At 38.2% G+C, this 12,964-nt stretch overlaps 2 protein-coding genes across 4 annotated transcripts; one reads left to right on the top strand and one right to left on the bottom strand.

Moving 5' to 3' along the window:
• Positions 1 to 4,908: 4,908 nt before the first annotated feature.
• LOC140836245 (kelch repeat-containing protein At3g27220-like) lies at positions 4,909 to 7,287 on the top strand. The gene is given in 8 exon segments (XM_073201620.1): positions 4,909 to 5,266; positions 5,333 to 5,488; positions 5,657 to 5,769; positions 5,771 to 5,884; positions 6,020 to 6,190; positions 6,287 to 6,392; positions 6,470 to 6,676; positions 6,768 to 7,287. Coding segments are annotated over 8 exon segments (1,248 nt in total). The 5' UTR covers positions 4,909 to 5,050; the 3' UTR covers positions 6,933 to 7,287.
• A 176-nt stretch (positions 7,288 to 7,463) lies between these two features.
• LOC140836243 (uncharacterized) lies at positions 7,464 to 11,591 on the bottom strand. 3 transcript variants are annotated; one of them, XR_012119050.1, is made up of 13 exons: positions 11,196 to 11,591; positions 10,973 to 11,048; positions 9,975 to 10,180; positions 9,782 to 9,868; positions 9,582 to 9,674; positions 9,302 to 9,456; positions 9,072 to 9,156; positions 8,911 to 8,997; positions 8,720 to 8,839; positions 8,142 to 8,243; positions 7,895 to 8,061; positions 7,727 to 7,802; positions 7,464 to 7,604 (listed from the first exon to the last, which is right to left on the bottom strand). XR_012119050.1 is itself a non-coding variant. In XM_073201619.1 (12 exons), coding segments are annotated over exons 1-12 (1,488 nt in total). In that variant the 5' UTR covers positions 11,505 to 11,591; the 3' UTR covers positions 7,611 to 7,801. The 3 variants fall into 3 exon arrangements, 1 of the variants encoding a protein (XP_073057720.1); XR_012119049.1 differs by having other exon boundaries at positions 7,467 to 7,604; positions 7,685 to 7,802; XM_073201619.1 differs by lacking the exon at positions 7,464 to 7,604 and having other exon boundaries at positions 7,611 to 7,802.
• Positions 11,592 to 12,964: the final 1,373 nt, after the last annotated feature.

Genomic DNA, 12,964 nt, shown 5'->3' with positions numbered 1-12,964 from the left:
CTTCAACATAATGAATGAAGGTGGCTTATTGTCCCACTCTCCCCGATCAATTTTATTGTTGAATCATAAACAAAATATGTTTATTTCAGTGGCCCTAGGGCCTACGTCACATGACACCTTGAAATCAGGAACTTAATATATACAAAAGTGGCCCCGAAGGCCAACTCCCCACTGAAGAATGCCAACCCCACTGAAGAATGCCAACTCCCCAATCAAGATTAGCCTTCGTGATTGCTTTACTGGCAAGCTTTTCTTACTTCTTCCCTCATACTTGGAAAATAAGGCTTGAGATACTTGCCATTTATGCATCTTTTGTGTGATTGGTCATCTAGACTTGATAGCCAATATGCGTTTCCGTCCAACACCTTATGTACTTTGAATGGTCCCTCCCAATTGGGAGACCACTTGCCCAGCTTCCTATCTTTTGTTCCTAAAAGCAGTATAGCCTTCCACACTACTTCCCCCTTATGGAAGCTTTTCTTGTTAACTCTTTTGTTGTAGATTCTCGCTACTTTATATTTCTGTAACATTATAGCAATGTACGCTTGGATTCTCAGCTCCTCTGGTTCTTCTAACGGGTCTTGTACCTCATGTTGGCCATCTTCCAGTTGAGATGGCGCCATTAATAACTCGTCAACTTGAATCTCATCTTTTTCATGCTCCTCTTCGAACTCATCTTCATAAACCACTTCCGTCCCATGGATATTCCATTGTTCCTCATCGCATACTCTATCCGAAACCTGCTGCATGTAGACTTTCCACACGAAGGCTGCAGCCACCTCTTTCTCCATTTGGTTGTATTCAATCATCGATCTCCTCGATCGTCGGCTGAATCATCGGCCTATATGGCCCGAAGACAGTAGGTTTAAGTATCTGGTTCAACACTGAACTTGGGGTTAGGGACTGCATGTAAACTAGACTCTTTTTTCTATCCTTGCCACAGACTTTTATGGGCCCGAAATCCCCGTTATAGTATCTGGCCTCCACTGTGTTGGCATGAGCTTGGAAAGGCTGTGCATCGGCTTCCACAATCTCCACGTAATCTCCTTTCCAAAATAAAAAGAACCGGTGCATTGAGGATGTGATGCACTGATTTGCATGGATCCAATATCTGCCTAACAAAGCTTGGAAGTTGGCAGATGAGTTCACAACAAAAAATGCGCAAATAGACGATATACTCCCCACAACAACATCAGCTGGGAAAAACTCAATGTTCTTGGTGGTTTTTTCCGTAAACGCAGCAACAGAAACTTCTGTGGAGATTAGGTCCTCTTCATTTTTGCCCAAATTTTTAAACATCCTCACTGGCAAGACATTCACTACCGAGCCATTGTCGATTAACACTTTGGACACTGGCTTGCCATTCACATGAGCCTTGATGTATAAAGACCTTATGTCATTAGTCATATCGGCTGTTGTCTTTTCCAAAATCACATGCTTAGGCTTGTTAGGGTGATCTTCTCTGATAATAACTCCTGAACCTCTTTCGGGGAGTTTGTTGCAAACCTTCATCTCTTCAACAGCTACTTCAGACACTGACTCCCCGCATTCTTCCTCGACAAGTTTGAACCTTTCTTGTAGTATCGTCAATCCTGTGGCACAGTCCACTGATATGTGGAACTTCCCTATACAGAAACTGAATGTTTTCCTTTCTTGATTCTTATAATCACTCGGTAAATCATCGTCTTCGTCGACCCACTTATCTTCAGTGGCGGACCTACCAAAGTTTGACCTACTTCCCGCTTGTGATTCGATGACTGGCATATCATGTATGGGTTTATTGTCTACCTTAGAAAGTTCTTCCTTTTTTGCAGCCGCTTTTTCCCTCAACAGCCTTCTTTTCTGGGTTCGAGTTGGTGGCCTAGGGAATTTTCTGTGTTGGGCCACTCTCCATTCGTGGGTGAATTCTTTTTTGGCTGGACGTACAAATCTGGGTCGAGCTTCCCTGACCTCTACAGTCTTTCTCACCGGAGCTTCATTCACACGCTGACTTTTATCATGATAAAGTGACTTCTTCCTGATTTCTATCTTTCGTGGTTCAACTCTGTTCACGTTCCTCCTGTTCGAGTATCTCTGGTGCTGATTGCGAGACGACTCCCCTCTAAACAATTGATTCTCAAGCACTGGTCTCTTGAATAAATATTGGTTCTTCGGCCTAGAGGCCGCAGATTCACCAACACTTCTGGGAAAACGCTGCTGAAATGTTCTTAGTTGATTAGTACTATACCTTACAGCGGCCTCAAATAGTTGACCTTTCGGAATCCAACATTTCTTAATTATTCGGTCTTTCATTGCAAAGAATCGGCTTCTTCTCTTGTCATTCAACAAATTTCTCAAATTTGTGACGTTCACGTTTACCGATGCCGCAGGAGGAAATGGGTCATTGTCCACTGCCATGTACTCTTGCTTGTTAGGGAATTTCAATATTCCTTTGTTGATTCTTTCCTGCAGAACATTCTTGAAAGCCCAACACAATTTAGTGGAATGATTGTATGAGTTGTGATACTTACAGTATTCTCGACTTTTCAGCTCATCCTTAGTAGGCATCCGATGATCAGGTGAAAAAGCGATGAACTTTTCTTTAACCAGAAAATCAAATATGTCATCTGTTTTGGAAATATTGAATGTGTACTGCATGTCCTTGGGAGGTTGGGAGCTATTCTTCTTTTCAGTTTCTGTCAGCTTCATTTTTAGCAGGGGAACCGTGCATGAACCAGCTGATCGAATTTCTGCCAAAACATCTTCCACCTCCTGGTAATAAGATTCCATTGTTGTTTTCTTGTTAGACGACTCATCTGTCAATAGTTCCTCGTACTCCCCAACCTTTGGTGCAAGTTCAAAGAAATCTCTGAATTCCATATCCTGAAACTTCTTCTTATGCTCAAAGTCTAGCCTCTTTTGTACTATTTTGACAAACTCAGTCTCTGGCAGAAACACCTTGCACTTGTTCTTTGCTTTCTTGAACCTATCAATGAACATATCAGCTGTTTCTCCTTTTTTCTGAGATATCTTTGACAAATCAGCGATGCACGCCTCAGGCTCAGTTCGGTAAAACTGAGTAAGGAATTGCTTCTCCATATCTTTCCAACTTAAGATTGAGTTTCGAGGAAGTGCGGCATACCCCGAAAATGCCGTGCCAGTAAAGGTATTTGGGAACAATCTCAACTTCAAAGTAATAAAGTTTTCCAAGTTTGCCAGCTCCCCACACCTTATAGTGAACCTAGCAATGTGCTCAAGGCTAGATTGACTATCTTCTCCAGAAAATAAGCTGAAATCTGGTACTTTGTAACATCTGGGAAATGGATTGTTGATATCTATGTGGTTGGGGTATGGCTTGTGAAATTCTAGGCGGCCAATTTGTCTCAAAGCCGGCCCATACATTTCTTGCACAGTTTCTCTCACCATATCAAGATCGATCATTGTTGCGTTTTTGTTGAGGAGCAGATGGTGATAATAGTTTGCCCCCCGAGTCTGAGCCTCTGTACTGTAACCAACATTACATCCTTGGAAACTTCTATCAACTCCATGATAACCCAAGTGTGGTATATCATCATCCATTCCTGGTTGATACAAAGGATTAGTAATCGCATGGACTTGGTTGACAGGTTGTTTCAAACTCCCTGCTCCATCTGTACGTGGATATGGCCGAACTCTTCCACCTAAAGTTTTCTCCTTTTTATGTGATAGTGTGTAACTTCCTTCCCGTTGGTTTGGGAGTGCCAACTCTGGGCGGCGAGGATCGCCAGCCATTGAGTGTCCTGCTCCCTGGTCGAGTTCAGTGAATTGATTACTCCCCTGATCAGCCTCTTTAACAATGGTATTTTGCTCTTTGTTGGTTGATTGGTTCGGTTTACCCAATACTGTCTTCAAGCAATCAGACACAGCTTTGGACAGTACTTCTGATATTTCTTCAAATTTTATCGCAGCCAACGTTTCAACCAAATGATTTGAAATATGAGCATATACCTCTGGAACATGACTTGGATGCAAATCCAACTCCCTGGTCGGCTCTTCAGAAGCCGATTGTTCTATCTGTGGAGCATGAGTCTCTTCCTGGCTTGGTAGAAACTTCCCGTCTCTTTGATTGACGTTTTCTTTCCTTCTTGGCGGCATAGTGATGGTCCCACCGGGCGTGCCAAAAATATGTTTGCACAATATTTGGTGTTGCGGGCGTGCCAGGTGCGAAAGTGCACCGATTTGTGTAAAAACGATAAAAATCTAACTTCTAAAATCAAACGACAGTGAATTCTAAATTTGATCGTTGGTTCTAATCTCCTAAAACATATGCGATGCCAAAATTAAGAAAACTATTGGAAAGTGACGGAAATAAACCCCTGACATGATTTTGCATTTACAAAACTGTAGGAATTCATCAAAGACATGAAAAATATAATAATTTGTTGCTGAAATCTAAAATGAGAAGACGTAAATTGCTAGAAAACGTAAAAGAAAGTGCTTGAAGCAGAGAGCTTTTTTTTTGTAGAATTTTGTCAGTAGTTGAGTTGTGTTGTATGTCCCTCTCGTTGTGTTAGCCGATTCCTTTTTCTTCCTGGCCGCTGCGTCCTCTTTCTCCACTCCCCCATGATCTCCACTATCTGCTCCCCTAATGCCACGATTTCTAACTATCCTCCCACGTTCTTTTTCTCTTCCGCGCTCAGTGCTCATTTTTTAATCGATTAAGAATTATTCTTTTATGGGCTTATTTAATTGGGCTTCAGAATTGACTTGGGCTTGTAATTAAATTATTTTTAGCCCAAACAAGACCTTATGCTACGCCGCGCACAAGGAGCTCCCCCTCATTGGAGGGAATTTAACTCCCACAATGCCGCTTGCGAGACTCGATCTCTGGTCATTGCTCCAAGATTTACTACTGCTAGCCAACTGAGCTAAGCCCATGCGGGCTTGTGTATATGATAATTGAATGTTGGCTGTGGTGACAAAATCAACCAGGAAATCCATTGCTTGTTTAAGCTTTTGAGGATTTGAGCCTGGATTTATATAAATCCAAAGGGAACAAACTGTTATTCTTTCCTTACAGTCTTGTTGAACGATGGCATTTCATGATAAGTCGAGATCTGCCGGCCAACACAAAGCCGCCGTCATTTTAACGCTTGTATTTCTTGTTGGGGTGGCTCTTGTGGTGGATTATCTCTGGGCCTCATCTTCTTCTTCCTTCGCATATCTAACAATTGCTACCAGCTGGGCTCGCCAGAACAATTATATTTCCGAGGCGCCAAACGCCACTGACGACGTTCAAATCCAGAAGGTCGGATTTTTTTATACGTAATATTGGAAGTAGATTATTCTAAAACGTATGTTTCGATTATTACAGATCGGAGACAAGATATCAGCTACATTTGCCGATTTGCCAGCTCCATCATTAGAATGGGAGCAGATGCCAACAGCACCTGTACCTCGTTTGGATGGTTTCGCGATACAGATCAAGAATCTTTTATATGTGTTCGCCGGATATGGAACCCTCGACTATGTAGAGTTTTGGTCCATCTTTTCAACATAATATATATATATATATACACACGATTTTGTTATATTGTCCACCAGCCTACCATTTTTGTGTCCACCAATGACATGATCTTACTTATTATTGCATATACAATCTTGAATCGAATCTAGTGTTGTTATTTTTGAACACTAGGTGCATTCTCATGTCGATGTCTACAACTTTACTGATAACACTTGGAGTGGAAGATTTGATATACCAAAAGAAATGGCAAATTCACATTTGGGAATGGCAAGTGATGGAAGATATATATGTTATTTCTGGGCAACCTGGCCCACAGTGTCGTGGTCCTACAGCTAGTACATTTGGGCTGGATACGGTCACCAAAAAGTGGGAGAGCTTGCCACCTTTACCAGCCCCTAGGTATGTGCTCCATTTACTTCATTCATCCCGTCCTGCAAGACCTCAGCACAAAATATAACTTGTAATTTAAGGATCACGAGACTTATATGACCAAATTTTCTGCTGGCTTAGAGCCTAGCTAATGAACGATTTCAGGTATGCTCCGGCTACTCAAATTTGGAGGGGAAGGCTCCACGTGATTGGTGGAAGCAAAGAGAATCGCTATACACCTGGAGCAGACCATTGGAGTCTTTTGGTTAAGAATGGTAAAGCTGTTGAGAAGCAATGGCAAAAGGAAGTACCCATACCCCGAGGTGGACCACATAGGTACTTGAGAGTATTGAAAATCGTTTCTTTCATTCTCGGCTTTAAAATTATGTTGCGGCACAGATATATCCAACGTAATTGTTGATGTTTCGATAGGGCTTGTGTTGTTGTTGGTGAGAAGCTTTATGTTATTGGTGGTCAAGAGGGTGATTTTATGGCGAAACCAGGGTCGCCTATATTCAAATGTTCTCGGAGGCATGAGGTATTTGAGCTACACACTGCTACTGTTCTTTAGTTAATTTTCTCAAGATTGCTATCTTGCTGCCAATGTTGCTTTAGGTGGTCTATGAGGATGTGTATATGCTTGATGGTGAAATGAAGTGGAAAATTTTGAACCCCATGCCGAAACCAAACTCCCATATAGAATCTTCTTGGGTAGTTTTTAATAACTCCATAATTATCGTGGGAGGCACAACTGAGAAACACCCAGTGACTAAAAGAATGATCTTGGTTGGGGAGGTTTTTCAATTTCATTTGGATACACTGGTAAAGTTCTTATTTATTACTAGATTTGGATGGTATATTGAGCATACTCATCTTGCTGGAGCAAGGATTCAACCTCCTGTTAATTTTACAGCAATGGTCTATTATTGGAAAGCTTCCATATCGCATAAAAACTACGCTGGCTGGCTTCTGGAATGGGTGGCTCTATTTTACATCTGGACAGAGAGACAGAGGACCCGATAACCCGCAACCAAGAAAAGTAGTCGGAGAAATGTGGAGAACAAAATTGCGGTCGTGATATGCTCTTTTCTTGTTCCCCCCTCAATATTCCAATCTGTCACAGGCAGTTGGATTTTAATGAGAGGTATGCTTGATAATAGAGAGTGAGTCATTTTGCGTCATATTCCATAGATGTGGCTACCGGGTAGTAGCATCGAAAAACCCCTGCCTACACAATTGAAGTGGGTTAGCCCCCCGAGACGGTTAATTTTTCTTCAATGAATTCCTTGATTTATTCATACTGCCTTTTATTTCAGGACAAGTAAATCTTGTTAATTGATTTTGTTCATTTCTGGGACAATTTGTACGTTACTTTTCATCAAGTTTAATAATTTCTGTACCGGTTTGTACGTAGTGATTTCTACTAATGCCCTCGCCTCTCTTCAAAATCGTATGTATTTCGAGGGCAATGTTGCCAGTTCCCAATTAAAATACTTTTACCATTTAATGAGACTTGGGTATAGATAATTATTGCTGTTTTGAATGTAACTACTAACTACACTACCCAGACCAGACCTAAGTTCAGAGATTAGCGAGCTTCTACATCTTCGTACGTGTATTTCAATGCTCCGTGGATACTTTTCTTACTAGCACAATTTGTACAATTAATGAGCAACTGTACAAAAGCTAAGTATTCCAGAAAAAAAAAAATGAAGTTACTTGGAGAGATCATTATAGCCATTAGATCGACCTGAAAAAGGATTATGAATTGAATGAAGGTCAGTACCAGAGCATATCTAGTGTAAAACGAAGAATGAGATATATTCTTACAAAAGGCACAAGGAAAACGCAAATTATTGTTACGTCATGAACCTCATTTAGCCACATCCCATCTGAAGCACTTCCAGACTCCAGCAGTAGAAGGTACACGATGGACACATTAAAGAATCTGTCGATTGATCACTAATTAACATTGATAATGAAAGAAATGCTTAGAAAGATAAAACATTGCTTAATCATAAAAAGAGACGGAGAGAATACCATTTCAGATTCGGGGCGTAAGGAGCGGGGCATGGGGATACAGAGTGATTAGGTAGCAGGTTTATTAGGTCTACTGTTGCCTGCAAGCATGCCTTTAATATTTTCTTCTCCAACCTGACAAGTTGTGTTGCTACTCGTCGTTTTGAATTTAAATTGCTATCTGCAAGCTACAGTAAGTAAAAGGCGTAATTGGAGCATAAAAGTGAATTACAAAGTTAGAATAATCTAAAATCTCATTCAAAGTTACCATTATCTCGTCTTCCTCAAGTGTAGTAGGATAACCAGCAAGCCTTTTTATAAAATACTCAGCTAGTTGGTCCAAAACTGCACATTCCATACAGGGACTCACCTGTGTTTACCAGAATAAGTTCTTTTATTAACATAATTTTGGGGTACAGCATGTGCCACATAATTCAAAAATTCAAAGGAGGGTAAAATGCTATCGTCTACTCTATTTTATTAACGTTGAGGGTATGACAGTAACCACCTAAGAAGGACACCAACTTTTTCTTCAAATTTTATGTAGCAATATTACACTTTTGTTTTTTTAAAAAAAATTCATCACACTTTTATTTTTATTTTTTTTATTTAAAAAATTCAAATATCAATTTAATCCCTCCATAATTTGTCAGATTTCACTTTAGTCCATCGATAATGATAAAAAAGACTGTACACACACATGACACATCACCTATGCAGAATAACTAGTTTCATATAATGGTACCACTACCACCATGATTGCAGGTAATCCCCACAACTCGAATAATAGACTCTTAATTAAATCCAAACAATCTACAAACAGATAAAAACCAAAAATAAACTTACTGAACATATTGGCCCTCGAGAAGACAGAACAGATTGCATATCCGAAGGATCAGAAACATATCCCAGTCGCAAATAAGGAAGCATATCCATGACAGCCTCTCTTTCCTTTCCTACGGAGACCTGTACCGAGGGGGTATTATTTGGCTCAAGAAATCCTCAAGGAACTGAGTACAATCAAATTAACTTCAGACCTGAAAATTTTGTACTGATAGCTTTCCATTTCTTTGAGCAGCCAATCTTTTGTCCTGATATTGAGGATCCTCAGTATTTAAAGACGCCTGAATGACAGAAAAAAAGGTGATTATCAAGACAGAAACATTCAATATAGCGAAGATGAGTGCAAAAAAATCACCTCAATCACCATACGGTCAAAAGAATTATCTTCATCCACAAAACCATAGTTTATGAGTAGTTTCGAATTAGGTTGTGGTCCACACCTAGAAACAAAAGAAACTCCAAAATGAGGATCCTCAGATACTAACAAGCCCAAGATAGACTTAAAACAAATTTCCCGACCCTCCACGCACAACAATCATGCTTTTTTTTGCGGGACAGGGGGAGAGAGCGAGAAAGATTTATAACCAGACAACAATAGGTTCCCCGGATTTATAGGAACGATCAACTACAAGTTGCACAGCCCCATCAACAGCAGTTAACATCGCCTTGCAGTTGCTTCTATATGATAATAATGGTGGTCCAAGGGGAACCAATGCAAATCTCCTGGCCAAACTGACTTTCTGCATTGAAAGGGAGTTTAAAATTAGCTGCTTACCTTCCATAGCAGAACTATCACAATGGCGCCTCAGTGTTACAGTTCACACAGATTTTATGCAAATACAATAATTTTCTGTCCAAAGCTAACCTGCAAATGCACTACACATGATTGAACTGCAACAAAGGCTTGTTTGAATATCTCAAAAGTGAAAGCCTCTGTGGGAATATCATAAGGATATTGCTGCCAAATGTAAACAAATTTTCAAGATTGAAGAGGATACCAAGTAAATTGAAGAAAACAGCTGGTAGAACCCATAGAATAATTATAGAGAATACAAAACAGCTTACTTGAAATAATGATCCAGCCATGAACCAGACGGTGTCGAGCTCATTGTATTCTCTCTTGATTCCTTTTTCCCTCTCCAGGACTTCAGCCTGACCATCACCAACATGATAAATAAGAAGTCTGCGGCACAGAAAACTTATGATCGCCACACAAAAGTTGAACATTGTCGCATTTCATTCAACTCAGACTAAATACCTTCGTAGGGCTTCCTGTTAAGTAATCTAATTCAGTCTCTGACCATAAAAGTGGGGATTCCACTGCCAACTGCCCCCTGCCTCTCTGACGATCGAGTTCTCTAATATATGGATACCAGAAAGACTTTTTTCCTTGCTTCTTCTCATACATAAGATAAAGCGCCAAGCATGCTAGTTCTGATAACTTGTTTGTGGTTAAAAGCTCAGCTGCATAAATGCAACAGTCTTGTTTCTATAATTTGGGAAAATGTGAAATTTTATGTAGTAAACGAGATTAGGAATAAACAAAATCCAGCACTTTTTCATCACAAAAAACGAAAGAAAACAAAACTGAAGAATCAATGAAAAACAAAGTCCCAACTGCATGTCGACGCCTAGGGTCAGGAACGGCAAGAATATGGAAGATATCTAAAATATGAGTAAGCCGCAACTCACAAGGGACAAGAACCTAATGCATGATTTCAATAAAAGGTTTCATTCTTACCAAAGCTATTACAAAAATATTAAAATACTGAAATTCACATGTAGTATGTGTTTATGGATGTCGGGTATTATAAAAAATGGAAACCTAACATCAGCATATAGCTGCAAACCATACTTCAAAACAATATTCCCCATAAAAAGATTCATTTCCTCTTCCTGAGATCCAGATTCAATTATATTCTTCCCAGCATCAGAAAATAGGCAAAAAAGATTCAAAAGTATATTTTGTGTCACAAGAAGTTATATACATTCTTTCCAGGACAAAAGTAAAACAACGAGTGTCAGTTCATTTGTTGAAGACAAGCAAACGTTTTCTTACTAAAATGCAGGAGGAACCACAAATTTCTGAGTTGCCAAAGCCACCACCGAATGCATAACTTTGGGATAAAATTTGAAACTAAGTTTAGGTTCAATGACAGAAACAAATTTGAATCTCAAGTTTGGCAATAAAAAAGAAAACTCACTTCACGTAGCACAAATCAAGGGAAAGAAATAGAATCGGAAATAACGCCTTACCAATAGTCTCATTACCCAAAACCCTCTCAAGTGTTACTACCAATGAATTAGGTACAGAAAATGCGACATCACCTTCCTATAACAGTAACAAAGGAAATTAGCGAGCTATTATATTGCCTGTGGCATAATGTTGCAAATATATCTGCTTATATAAATGAAGTAAACAATAGGGAAAAAACACTTTTTTTTAGGGAAGCATAAAGAGGCAACGCCAAAATAAAACCCGGAGATCTTCACTGGCAGCTACGAAGTGAATTGGCGCATGCATCGAATCATGAGAAGGTCTATCTTTAAGAACAACTTTGCAAGGAGGAAGTCCGTTCATATGCATCCAAGACTTTAAATCCGCGTATTCTTCCTCTTTTTTGCTTGTAATTTCGCTCGATTTTACCATTGTCTCCGAATTGGAAGCCGCGCACATGTTTCTGCAATTTCGGCGTGCGTTCAGCGAAATTCCAGAATGGTGAACGAGTGGGAGACGCGGAGGTCGGAATGGAGATGAAATGCAGTGCGTGTTGCGCAGACAGTCCATCGTCGAATGCGATGTGGATCAAAAATTTTGAACGGAGAATTGGGTATTGGAAGCCTTTCGCAGATAATGAATTATCGTTTGGATTGCGACTTGGGGAAACCCTTTCATAAAACTTTCATTTTTCATAAATAATGTTGTTTGGAAGGATTAACGCAAGTACTAAATTCATGTAAAAATATTTGACTTAAACTAAAATTAATTAATAAAAAAATCGAAATTATTTAATTTATTATTAATATTAATTTCATAATATATTATCTATTTATTTCTATTAATTTTATATATTAATGAACTTTAATTAATCTATTAATTTATTAATTATTCTTCATTAATTAACGAATTTAATTATTAATTCGAGATTGTTTCATTATTATTTATATGTATATCATTATATGTATTATATAGAATGAAGTAAATGATTAGTGATTAGTAAGATGTGTGATACTCAATAATCAGTCAAACAATATTTAATTCAAGCTCATCGAATAAGATCGAATAAGAATATAATAGAATAATAAACTGTCCGCTCAAGTATTAGTTTTGTGTTGAAAAATATATTTAAAATGTGTGTATTGAATATTTGAATGTTGAAAATAAGAGTTGTAAATATTGAAAATTAGTGTGTGATGATGTAGGTAATGATGTATTTTATTTTTTGGATTATTTGTAAAGATTTCCTATAAATAGATCTTTCATTTGTGAAGAAAATCACAATTGAGTAGAGAGAAAAATATGATAAAGTGTGTAGTTTGGTAAATTTTGAGAGTTTGAGATTTTTACTTTTTACAATAAATTTTTACTTTTTCACAACACGTTATCAGCACGAAGCTCTAAAAGTCCTCCACACTTTTTCAAGCTCCAAACAGAAGAAAAAGGTAACAAAAGTAATAATATTTATTTTACTGTTATTTATTTATTGTATATATAATATAATGTTATTATTAGAAATAATAAAAATAAATTTTTCAAAAACTTGTTATAAATCCTGGGAGGATGTTAAGACGACATCTCACACTCCCGATAAGGGATACGACAAGTATAAAAACCTTTAAAGTTTTTTAAACAAAATACCTTATGACACCCTATTACAATAATGTGATATTATATACATAATTATTTAAACATGATTAATATTATATACACCATATTATTAGCATAAAATTATACAAATACATACATTTATTTTTTTGTACACCAACGGTCATAAACGGTAACAAACGGCTAGTTTTTGCCCTATAAATATCATCTCACAAACACATTCAATCACTCCAACTTTCTCTTCTTCTCTAAAAATTATTCTTCATTAAATTTTTTCGAAGAAAAAAGAAGATGGCTTTCTCAAGGTTATTTTTAATTATTTTGGTTATCATACTCACGAGTCTTTTATTTATCGGAGAATATCCTCCTCGTGTGTTTTCTTTATTTTTACAAATGCTTGTACTTGTTGTTTATCCATTACT

The sequence above is a fragment of the Primulina eburnea genome, chromosome 7 (genome assembly GCF_022965805.1).
Source record: "Primulina eburnea isolate SZY01 chromosome 7, ASM2296580v1, whole genome shotgun sequence".
Lineage (NCBI taxonomy): Eukaryota > Viridiplantae > Streptophyta > Magnoliopsida > Lamiales > Gesneriaceae > Primulina > Primulina eburnea.
This window is presented reverse-complemented; position numbering and strand designations above follow the sequence as displayed.

Coding starts and splice junctions, on each gene's coding strand:
- LOC140836243 (XM_073201619.1), bottom strand. CDS start 11,504: ATGGACTGTCTGCGCAACACGCACTGCATTTCATCTCCATTCCGACCT. Junction 9,869..9,974: donor TAACAGGAAGCCCTACGAAG/GTATTTAGTCTG, acceptor GGTGATGGTCAG/GCTGAAGTCCTGGAGAGGGA. Junction 9,675..9,781: donor TGGCTGGATCATTATTTCAA/GTAAGCTGTTTT, acceptor TACATTTGGCAG/CAATATCCTTATGATATTCC.